The sequence below is a fragment of the Cibotium barometz genome, chromosome 20 (genome assembly GCF_041138505.1).
Source record: "Cibotium barometz isolate CiBa-2024 chromosome 20, ASM4113850v1, whole genome shotgun sequence".
NCBI lineage: Eukaryota > Viridiplantae > Streptophyta > Polypodiopsida > Cyatheales > Cibotiaceae > Cibotium > Cibotium barometz.
This window is the reverse complement of record NC_141065.1, coordinates 56,756,898-56,769,440: the sequence shown is the minus strand read 5'-3', so window position 1 is coordinate 56,769,440 and position 12,543 is coordinate 56,756,898. Positions and strand designations below refer to the sequence as shown.

The 12,543-nt window shown below is 40.1% G+C and overlaps 1 protein-coding gene across 1 annotated transcript; it reads left to right on the top strand.

Moving 5' to 3' along the window:
• The first annotated feature begins 363 nt into the window (after nucleotides 1-363).
• Nucleotides 364-2,420, top strand: LOC147628070 (uncharacterized). The gene is made up of 3 exons (XM_086815208.1): nucleotides 364-1,531; nucleotides 1,725-1,785; nucleotides 1,914-2,420. The coding sequence occupies exons 1-2, from the start codon at nucleotides 370-372 to the stop codon at nucleotides 1,769-1,771; spliced, it is 1,209 nt and encodes a 402-aa protein (XP_086671334.1). The 5' UTR covers nucleotides 364-369; the 3' UTR covers nucleotides 1,772-1,785; nucleotides 1,914-2,420.
• The last annotated feature ends 10,123 nt before the right edge of the window (nucleotides 2,421-12,543 follow it).

Here is a 12,543-nt window from a genome sequence, read left to right as displayed (position 1 = left end):
TTTCCAAAACGTTTACATTACAACCTTTAAAATGAGCCCCCAAAGCCCCCAAATACATTTTCCCAGGCTGATTAATTAATCAGCCACCAAAAAAAACATTTTGGGGCGTTATTCTAATAATGTTTCTAATTTTAAGGACTAAAAATTGCCTTTTGATAAATCAAGTCTTACAAATTATGAATTAACTTTGAAATTTAGAAATGTAACACGGTTAACCTATTTTCCAAAACCTTAAAAGGCCCTCAAGAACAATTCCCCTAATGCAACTCTCTCTCTTCCACATTCCCAGCTCTCTCTCTCTCTCTCTCTCTAAAATTTCGCCTTTTGATTTAAATTCCCTTTTCGAGGTGGAAAGTTCTAAAAATCGTTATGCAATCGTGTGCAGCAATGGCGGACGACGAAGAAGAAGGACCTGCTGCTGCCGCTCACTATTGCTGTGCGATAACGGTGGCGGACGAAGGCTTCACGCGTCTTTGTCACACATGCTCGGAGATGTGCTATGAGGTGACGCCGCTTTGGAGCTGGGACGAGCATGCCATCCACAGCATCGTCCGCTGCGGCAGGCTCCATCTTCTCCACTCTCAAATCCATCTTTTCTACCAACGCTTCCAAGAGCACGCCCCCTCGCAGCAGCGCATGCGCAAATCCGCAGCCTCTCGCTTCCGTCGCTCCGCCCACCTCCTTTGGCCTTCTTGCCAGGTACATATGTATGGTTCTTCTGCTTCTGGCCTTTTCCTCCCTTCCAGTGATATAGACCTCCTCATCCTCAACTCAGGTTGTAGCGACTCCCTCTCTGCGCTTGATACCCTGGCCCAGCATCTCCTCTACACTTGGAGGGGCCGTTTCGCCTCTCTTGAGGTACTCCGCAATGCTAGGGTTCCCATTGTCCGCTTCTGTGAGCAGCAGAGCATGCTTTATTTCGACGTGCGTGTCGAATGCAACAACCGTATGGGCCCTCCTCCCACAGAACTGAAGGCTGTCCAAATGATGAGGGACTCCCTGATTGAGCTCCCCGCCATGGGCCCTCTCTATATGCTGCTGAAGACTTTCTTGGACGAAAAGGGGCTAAATAAGCTGTTTCATCATGGAGGCATCCGCCCCTACATGCTCTTTGTCATGCTCAAGACATTCTTGCACCTTGCAGATATTCACTTGCATCCGGCAGATGACTCGGCTGACCTAGCTCTGCGTCTCGTTGGGTTTTTACACTTCTATGGCACATGTTTCAAGTCAGAGAGGTATGGGATTTCTTGCCGCGAGGCAGAAGTCTTCCCTGGAAAGGGCTTCTTCTTTTCCAAGCAACCGGAGCTCCATGCATGCGGCTACTGCCCAATCATAGAGCACAAAGGGTTCCATAATCGCTCATATCCATACCTCCTGGCGGTCGAAGATCCCCTCAATCCATCCAATGACCTTGGAAAGAGCTCACGCAAGTACCCGCAAATTCAAGATGCCTTTAAGAGGACTTACGTGGATCTCATATCTCCCAAATCCCAGTTACTGCACTCCTTTATTCCTAAAAGCCTACCAGGTAAGGCCCCTCTATCAACCACTGTATTATTCGACTTTGCCGCCGTATTATTTTCTCGTTGAAGCAGCTCTCAATGCAATTATCCCTCATGACATGGATAGAAGATTAGGTGTCCTGTTGTTCTTGTCTAGCGAGCAATTCGTCTTTCGATTTGTGGAGCATTTTGATATGCAAAAATTTGGTGTGTCTCCAGATGATGATGATCTTATTTTGTCGTTCTCAAGACTGCTCAGTGGCTGAAAGCGCACCACCAGGTATGTGAGTGCATCAATCTCTCGTGGGTACATCATATAATAATTATTTTTTCCAGTTATGGATTTTAGGCCTAGCAGTACAAACTCATCACCTTTAGTGTGTTTTGTGTGGCTTTGTTACTTGGCAGGAACTTTTGAACAGAGTCAAGTGAAGAGTGAGTGTGTTAATATTTGCTGTTAGTTTTCTCAACACTTGTGATGAATGCTTAGGTTCTGATAATTGAATCCCAATGTGAGTTCAGCCTTTCACATTTTTTCGAGCTCTTGTCAAGACTTGCCTACAGTTATGGTGTATTGACCATCTTTAAATTATCTATTTAGATTTTCTCAACCATACAATTGTGTGTGCATCATAAAGAAAGTGACCCTATGTGCCTTGTGAGATTGCACACATTATTTCTCAACGCCTCCCTCGAATTGCACAACCATACTGTGGCTGTACATCTTGTCTTTGCCAAAGGTTTTGTTGTAGCTGTGTCTTAGTCGGTCAAAAACCTTCAACGAAGGAGAGAATCACCGTCTAGTCAGAATCCGGTGACCAGGGACCATGTGTGTAGTTAGAATTTCGCTACCAGGAGAGGGGCTGTATTTTTTACATGTGTATGGCTGAATAGGACATTTAAGCAGTGTTGGTGGAGAGGATTATGTGTGCATACACATATTTCTGGAGTTCTTACCCATAGGGTAGTGTCTATCCAGATTATAATGTTTAATGCAAATGCAATCATGTAATGAAAATAGATGTTTCGTTGTGGCCAGAGTTTGGCATTTACTTCTCATGCCTAATGACATTGGATTTGTCAATGATTGTTTGGTCGCTTACATACATCATAGAAGTAGCTCAGAGTCATGACAAGGATGTGACGCCATGGTCTTTGCAGATGCTTGCCCCAAAATGCTTAACCCTAGCTTGGTAGTGCCGTTGGATGGCGGTTTGGACGGGAGGGTAGTCTGACTCTGGCCCTAGTGCACCTGTAGCTGCTAGGTATTCTCTAGTTTGTTTCATTGTATCGGAGGGTTCCGGAGCTAGACTTATGACATTCTTTCGAGAAATAAAGAAATGTTATTCAATGAATTTTAAAGTTATATATTTATACATATGTGTGTGTATAGTAATAAAATTGGCTTTAATGCATGTAGATATATAATATATGTATATACATTAGAATAGGGTAGTAATTAACTTCATATCATTAAATGGTACCTTGGAATTACATACATGTATTTGAAGTACATTATACTTTTCTCTTACTATATCCTGTTGGGCTGTTTTGTATCCTGTTGTATGCTGAATAAATTTTCTCCACTCATGGCCCAATCTACCAGTATATTGGTTTTACATTGAATTGTTTTCAAGGATATCATTATACCCTTTAGTATGTTGAAATATGCAAGCTCACACCATCTCTTGTCTCATGTGAACAAGGCTTAATTCACTAAGGTCAACCAGTTCATTATTATGGTGGTTCTATGGAATGTTGAATATGCCAATGATCACATTGTTGATCATACGTATGCATTTAGCCTAGCTATTGTGTGTGCATGCTAGTAGAGGGTCTTGCCATCAAACCTCTTGTATGGACTTCTATATCAAATCTAATCGAGCTCCTTGTTACTTAGATTAAGCACTTAGGATTCGCTTTCTTTATCGTTAGAGTTGGAAGTGGTAGTTGTACAAAGTAGCCTATGCTACTTCATTCAATAATTAAAATTAGTATCAATTTTTTTCTTATTTAATTGTCTCCTTCTCCTTCTCTCTCCCCTCAAATTTCAAGTTGGTATCAGAGCATTCAAAAATCTATTGGTCTATTCTTGTATTAAGTGATTATATAAGATATTGCTATTTCAAGTTGGTATCAGAGCATTCAAAAATCTATTGGTCTATTCTTGTAGTAAGTGATTCTTGTATTAAGTGATTATATAAGATATTGCTATTTCATATAGCCGACTTAATACTACTTACTATTTCAAGTTGGTATCAGAGCATTCAAAAATCTATTGGCCTATTCTTGTATTAAGTGATTATATAAGATATTACTATTTCATATAGCCTACTTAATACTACAAACTAGAGATGGCACCCAATTTGAGTACCCTAAACTTTGAGGGAGTTGAAAAGCTCAATGGCACCAATTATGCAACTCGGAAAGTAAAGATGGAATCACTCCTTTTCTTTCAAGATAGACGAACCAATCTAGGTACAACAACTTGTCTCAATGGGACAAGAAGGCCATGTTTGTTGTCCACATGATCAAGCTAAGTGTAAAGGATGACATACTTAGTCACTTGAGAAATGTGAAGACTGAGAACTTGAAGAATGTTTATGAGCCCAAGAGCACTTCAAGGCAAGTTGCCTTGAGAATGAAGCTCACAAATACAACAAGGAAGCCAAACAAGAATGCTACATACTTCATCAAGAGGGTGAAAGATCTACATCAAGAGCTGGGAGAAAAGAATCATAATTGACAATGAGCTTGCCAATCATCACTCATGGATTGAAGGAAGGTACGAGGGTTTTGTTCAAGGCCTCATCATTCTAAATCAAAAGCCTTGAATAAATGGAGCAAATCCTAAGGGATGAAGATCAACGAAAACAAGCAATGAAGAATATTCATGGTGGTAGCTCTATAATCACCAATGATAAAGCTCTTCTTACAACAAGAGAAAGAGGAAGGTTCAACACACATAGAGGAAGAGGGAGATTCAACTTGAATCAGCCCAACCATAATAGTCAACATTAAAGCCTTGGAAGAGGTGGACATTCCTTTGGAGAAAGAGGAAGAGGAAGAGGTAGAACAGGGTAGACCCTAGTATAATTCTATTGAATGCTACTATTTCCATAAGTATGGGCATTATGCTATGTATGCAAGAAGAAGAAAGCTGATATGAAGGAAAAATTAGCTAGCTATGTTGATGAAGAAGGAAGCTCTCAAAGCTTTTCTCCCGACAATTCTCTTCTCATTATTGAAGAGATTGAAGAAGTAAACAATGTAGATTAGGCAATGCAAGAGCCATGGTGGACTGGTGTAGGGCAAGATCTCATATGATCTCACACAAAGAGTATTTCTCAACCTTGAATCCTAATAATGGTAAGATATACACTAGAGATAGTATTAATGCAATTGAAGACAAAGGAGACATGCCCCTTGAGATGAACAAGAGGATGAAGAAGACACTTAGAGATGTCTTATTGGTACCTTCTCTTACAAAGAATCTATTCTCAATTGGAGAAATGTTAGATAGACATATGAAGGTAAAATTTGAAGGCACAAGATGTCTCATCAAAGATGCAAGAAACAAGTACAAGGTCATAGCCAAAGGTGTGAAGCAAAGAAAGCTCTTCAATATTGATGGATTGGTTGCAACACTTACAGCCATACCACTTGTCACCTTTAGAATTATGGCACAAGAGGTATGCACATTTCACTTTCAATAGTTTGTGCTTATTGAGATCTAAAGGCATAGTTCATGGATTACCATCCTTACAAATATGCAGGAAGGTTTGTGAAGCTTGCATTGGCAAGCAAGCAAGAAAAAGGTTTTACAATACCTCAAGTAGAGCCAAAGATATACTTGATATCATACACACAGATGTTTGTGAATTAGCCCACACCCCTTATTTAGATGTAGCTACATATGTAAAGGAGGTCGTCGCTCATAGCATAGGAGGTATGATCATCACCATCTCAATACATAAATGTCCAATCAAGGAGGAGCTCAGGCCCGGCTAGTACATGGAAGTTTATCCCTAAGGAGATAGTTGCATGCATACACCAAATCTACCCACTCTCTACCAAATGCAAAATAGCTATGCTACCCCGAAAGCATGCCCATTCACCCGATCTATCTACACAAGCATCCCTACATATCTTCTCAATCAACAACTCACTCTCTATGCTTTGAATTTGCATCCATAAGCTCTACGCATGCATACACACACACACTACCTTATTCAATAGAGAGAAGCAAGTAATGGGTTCACTTCTACATGCACACACACTACTCAAGCTCAATCAATAACCAAGAATAAAGTGTTGAATCTCTCTCCACAAGCCCACACACACTTAGAGAATCAATGGTGCTTAAACTAGCAAGCTAATCATTCACTAATCTTCTTACCCGTTGTAATGAATGGAAATCTCAAACAAGAAACCACACACACCTTCAACCCAAGCATTCACAAGCTCTAATGGAAAGAAAGAGGAGGTCAATCGGCTCAACCATTCATCCACACACACACACACACACACACACACACACACACACACACACACAAGCATGCATAGAATCAATGGAAGCTTAAGCTAAAACACATAAACATAAAGAGAGTAGTTAAGAGGATGAGAGAGAAATTAATTGCATTGATTAATCCACGAGTACATGAGCATATAAGCATGGAAGGCTTGTTTCTCTCAAGAGGTTACAAAGCTCGAGCTCTCAAACAAGGAGAGTGTAGCTCACAAGAATGACCAAGTCAACCTTCATCTCTATCTCTTAACAAAAGTGACTTTTGTACTAAACCCTTAAAATTGTTCACACCTAGTGTCCTGCCAATTGCTAAAAGATAAATAACAAGTGAAGACTACACTCCCATACAATTTGGAACTTATACGAGCCCATTTTACAAGCCCACAACTGCACTCCACCCAATGCCCATTTTACACCTTCCCCACGGGACTGACACTACACCTAGAGAATTCTCATGCTCTTAGCTCAGAAGTTAGATTACTGAGCTTAGGTAGTCAAGAGAAATGTATTGGAGGAGAGTTCTCTATGGGTCAGACCCCACTCCGATCGGACATCATTATTGCCTAAAAATAGTAAAATATGATCCATGTACATTTACAAGACCTACTACGTTCACAAGGAATTCTCATGTTTTTAGTTCAAAAGTCCATTTGACAAAGTCATGTGCTTAAATCAAATACATCGACATAAGCTTTGCATAGAATCCAAGATCACCTCATTCTGACTCTACTCAAGGCTAAAAATAGTACCCATAGCTCCTGTTTTGGCATTCCCAACTCTTGTTCCATCTTGTTTCGCCATTCCCGAAACAACATACTATGTAAGCTTCATTGATGATTAGTCCTAGTTTACTTGGGTTTATTTCATGAAAGCCGAGGCTGGTGTGTTTCAAATTTTCAAAGATATTGAAGTAATGGTTGAGAATGTACCAGGAAGCAGAATCAAGGTACTTAGGTTCAATAATGGAGAATAGTACCTATCTCATCATTTCAACAAACTTCTTCAAGATCATGGCATAAGGAGACTACTCACATACAGCTACACACCTTAACAAAATGGAGTAGCTGAGAGGAAGAATAGAGTCTTGTTTGAAGTAGCCAAATGTATGTCAAAGGATAAGCAGCTTTCAAATGTTTATTGGGTTGAATTAATCAACATAGCATGCTATCTTATGAACATGTCCCCTACTTAAGCTTTACAAGGTATCACACCATTTAAAGCCTTTCATGGAAATACCCCTAAGGTATATCATCTCAAAGTCTTTGGGTGCATAGCATATACTCATATTCTGGATGAAACAAGGAAGAAGCTTGATGAGACAAGTTAAGAAAGTGTGTGTTTGTTGGATATAGTAATGTGAGTAAAGCTTACAAACTCTATGATCCAACCAAGAATCAATATTTTATTTCAAGATGTCATTTTTAATGAGCAAGCATGCTAGAAATCAACCCATATCTTAGATGCAGAGAGCTCTTTCTCCTTAACAAAAATCATGGGAGAAATACTCCTTTTAAAAGAACCAATTAAAGAACTAAAAGAATAAGATGAAGAGCATCAAGAAGCTCTTAAAAGGTTTGCATGAGATACAAGAGAAGAGATACAAGATAACCACAAAGGCTAACCTATCAAAGAGGTGACACGTCAACTTTTGAACAAAGCGATTTTGCTCTCATACAACACTTATGCAAGAAGAACCTATATTCTATGAAGATGCATGTGATAAGAAGGAATGGAAAGATGCAATGGATCAAGAAATGAAGGCATTGCACAAGAACCAAACTTATGACGAGACTTATGCTCCAATTGCCAAGATGAGTTCAATCAAGTTATTACTCTCAAGTTATTACTCTCTTTGGTCTCTCTTCATAAGTGGAATTTATGTCAACATTGCCTTCCTCAATGGCAAGCTTGAGGAAGAACTCTACATGAAGCAGCTTGAAGGTTATGTCAAAGCCGGTCAAGAGCACTTGGTATGCAAGCTAAAAAAGAGCTTGTATGGTTTGAAGCAAGCTCAAAGAGCTTGTTATGGTATGATTTATGAGTATCTCAAAGCTCAAGGTTTCATGAAGAGTAATGCTGATCATACTCTTTACTAAAAAGTCCACAATAATGACATTGTGATTGCTTTGCTTTATGTTGACGATCTAATCTTGACAGGTAGCAATGATAAGTTAGTGCAAGAAGTCAAATCCAAACTCTCCATGGAGTTTGAGATGAAGGATTTATGATATTTATATTATATCATAGGAATTGAGGTATCTTTATCTCTTAGCAAAAGTACCTACAGTCTATTTTGCAGAATCTCAACATGGCCACTTGTAAGCTAGCTTCTACACTAATGGAGTTCAATCTCAAGATCGCAAAGGATGAAAAGGGTGCATGTTGTGATGCAACTCTCTATTGACAAATCATCGTCTCTATCACAAGCCCTGACATTTCTTTTCCAGTTAAGTCTCTAGCTCAGTTTATACAATCACCATGGATGTCTCATTGGGTTGCTACAAAGAGAGTTCTCACGTTATCTCAAAGGTACTCAGCATTGGGGTATTGTTTATGGTGATGAAAAGACAATTTAGAGATTTTGACTATGCAATAAATTTGGTGAATAGAAGAAGCATTATTGGTAATGCATTCTTCCTTGGTATAGGTTGTATTTTATGGTTCTCTAAGAAGCAAAATACAATCATCCTATCATCTACAGAGGCTGACTATAAAGACTTAACTATCGCAGCATGTGAAGCTATATACTTAAATAGATGCTTGCAAGAATTACGATTCTATGGAAGCAAAGATCCTAGTTCTATCTTTTGTGACAATACCTTAGCTGAAGCTATAGCAAAGGATCCAGTTATGAATCAAAGAACCAAGCACATTGAAGTTTGGTAGCACTTTATTAGGGAGAAAGTGCATGATGGAGATATAGTATTGTGCTGTTGCAATACTAAGATAATGTTGCTAAAATATTTACAAAGAATCTTGGGAAAGAGCTCTACATCAACAGGTCTTGGCATGATGGAGCTTCCCTTAAGGGAAGGAATCTGAGCAATAAGGGAAGGCTCCATATTGCTCCACACTAGGAGCAAGGGAAGGCTTCATAGTCTTCTATCATCACATAAAAAAATCATTTAGATTTATTAACTTTGTTATTTCACAGGTCTAATTAGAGATGTTGTTGATCTTGAGGGAATGTGTTCAAATATGCAAGTTCGCACCATCTCTTGTCTCATGTGAACAAGCCCTTAATTGGAAGGCTCAATGCACAAAGGTCAACCAATTCATTATTATGATGGTTCTATGGCATGTTGAATATGCCAATGATCATATTATTGATCATACATATGCATTTGGGAAGCACATGACATGTGTGCATGATTAGTGGAAAAGTGTCCCTACATCAAAGAAGAAATTTCAGGTCGCAGCCTTCTTTGGAGACAAATTTGCAGAGCATATATCTCTCAATATAACCATTAACATTTGGAGCTATAAAAAGATGAAATGTTCATATTACCATGATCTACCACTTCACAATTGCGATTCTCGAGACGTGTTTTGTAGGAGGAGTTATTTAGTCTACAACATGGCTAGTAGGTAAGGTGCATACAATTTTGGATTGCAACAATCAAGGTACAAATCATGGACCTACACCCAAAATCATGGCTTGAGGTGTAAAGAAAATTTGTTTCTCATATTGTGGGGAATATATCTAACATCAATAATGACTTAATTAGCTTAATTTTATCTCTATATAAACTAATCATGTCTATAATCCAAAGCGATGAGGGAGTGAACTATGGTGTGAGTGAGTGAGGAGAAGACAAGCAACTTAGTTATTATGTGTGTATGCTATAGAGGGAGGTTGTAAGGTTTTTTTTCTTTGGCAAGCTTTTGTAAAATCTCACCAAAGAAACACGGTGAACTTTTACATAGTGCCTTCCAATCCTTGCACTTACACTAGATGTCTCTGCTCCTGCAATAATGTTCCCAACAAAGCTGCCGGCACTTTGCCCTTTCTTATGCGCAAACATCATTCTTTCCCATCTCTCTTGGTATGTTGCCCTTAATTCCTCATCCATTGCCATCTCATACGGATCCCTCTGGTGGAAGTTCCACCCTTTCTAGCAATAGAGAGGGGCTTCTTGGGTCTCTTCTTCTACAGGCTCCGTCTCGGCTCTATATGCTCCATTTGTTTTCTTTTTATTGAAGATGGTCTTCTTTTTATTATTATTTGCCTTTGGTAGAGTTTGCCTACAATAATTCTTTCCATTCGGCAATTGGAATGGCTCCTTTTCAAGTAGCGCATGGCCATACACCAGTTATGTCGATAAATTTTATCTTGCAACATAAGGTGGCATTAGCTAATCGATTAGTTCAAGAAATGCAAGATATTATTCTTCAAATTTGTGATCAAATGATTCGAGTTCAAGAAAAATATTAGAAGAATGCAAATAAGAGCAGAAGACATGTAGAGTTCAATGAAGGTGATCTTGTTCTACTGTATACTTGAAGTGCCTCCTTCGAAGGGAAAGGGTAAGATAACAGATGTCACAAAGGTCTCACATTCTCATGACACACACCTCAACACCCAAAGGATGAAAAATGAGGATTTTTATTCAATCATTCAGGCAAGGTTGGTTCATGAAGCTGTTGTGCAAGAGAAATTCAAGAATCCAATGTTAGGGTGCTTAGGTATTTATCGCCTAGATTTGATGAGCTCAAGGAGGTCAATGATAGAGTTATTATAGTTGTTCTCAGGTTTGCTACATCCTTTTCATCGTCTTGATTGTCAGGTGGTTTTCTTTCCCAACCAAGTAATTCTCTTATATTTCAGCCTAATTTTATCAAATCTCCCATGGGACATGCAAGTAATTCTCTTATATTTCAGCCTAATTTTATCAAATCTCCCATGGGACATGCAAGATCGTGTATATCTACTCAACTTGGTTCTTGTTTCATAGGGGACTTCTTTCATGGATATATGTCCATGGTTTTCACATGTAGATTTAGACCGAGTGGATTATAATAGCATACCATCAAAAGTAAGTATCATGCATTTTTCTGGATACTTCAGTATTGTGTTGTGCATTGACTGATTGTCTTCTTCCATGATATTTCACTCTCTTAATTGAATGTTGTAGTTCACACTACTGGAGTTTGATAGCTTACGATATAAAAAGAAGGCAATGCTACTTGGCCAATTCAAGCTTAGGATTTCTTGACAATGTTAGAAAATAAGTCTACACAATCGAGAGAGAGAGAGAGAGAGAGAGAGAGAGAGAGAGAGAGAGAGAGAGAGAGAGAGAGAGAAAGATATATTAAGCATCTACTAAAGACCCAATGGGCCTATGAGACCAAAGTGGTACAAAAATGTCCATGGCATATCTCATCATGGAATGGAAAATAAAACAGAATAAAAAACATAAATATAGCTATCTCACTGGGGTGATACAAAACTATACATGGAAACTCGTCTCATGGAATACTAAGAACATAAAAACATGGGAGCAACATCAGCTTCGAGTAGATGATATACCACTCTTCAAAATGTCAAGCATGGGGTTGGACGAGTATGGCGAGAGGTCTCCCTCAGCTATGTCACGTGGAGAGGTAGCTCGATACGGAGGTGGAGCATGTCCTGGATCTGGAGCTGATGAGGTGATCATGGCCGACCAGGGGGGGTCGAGGGCGTCGAGCACGTTGGAGTGCAGAGGCTCGGTTTGAGGTAACTCCTCTCAGGAGAGGTACTTCCAACCAAAGCAACTCGTGGACGGTTCACAAGATCCACTATGTCGGTGTCCTCCACTGGTGATGGTTAGCTGTCAAGGGAGGGGGCGGGGTGGCTGGGGCCTGTGTCGTCTCAAGAAGGTGTCCCTGTGTCTACAGAGCTCAAGCAGGAAGAGGCCCAGGCAACACTGGTCCTGGAAGTCAATGATCCTGGAAAGTGGACCGAATCTCCATGAAATAGACAGTGAAACCTCCCGCGGATCTCATAGTATACTGGGTAGCGGCATATGTAATGCTCCTCCGTCTCAACCTCTGTGGTTAAGTCGGTAGATCCTCTCCTCTCTGGGTGTTCGTACGAGCTTCCCGACTCTAAAGATGTGCTCAGCTCTACCTATCTCTACTCTGAGGCGGTGGGAAGAAACCCGTATCTGGCCAATCACAATCCGCATGGCATGGGACATGTGAATACTCAAGTAGCCCGGCTGCTAGATGAATCCATAACATCATGACCTGGGGCCTCTCAACTAGCTGCCAATCCTCATCGAATAAATGTGGCCCCGAGAAAGCTACTCCATACATCAAGGCTAGTGTGACGAGGGTGTCAAAAAGCCAACCCTTCATCCTGGGCTCCTGGAAATGTGCCTAGAAGCACTGCTGCTCAAGTACGCTCAAGGCTGCTGTGCGCTTTTATCGCACGAGTCGGAGCTGGGGACTTGCCGAACACCATATGCGAGCCACGAATGGCTGCAGGCATACAACGAGAAACTAGCAAGCTCAAACAGAAAGCAA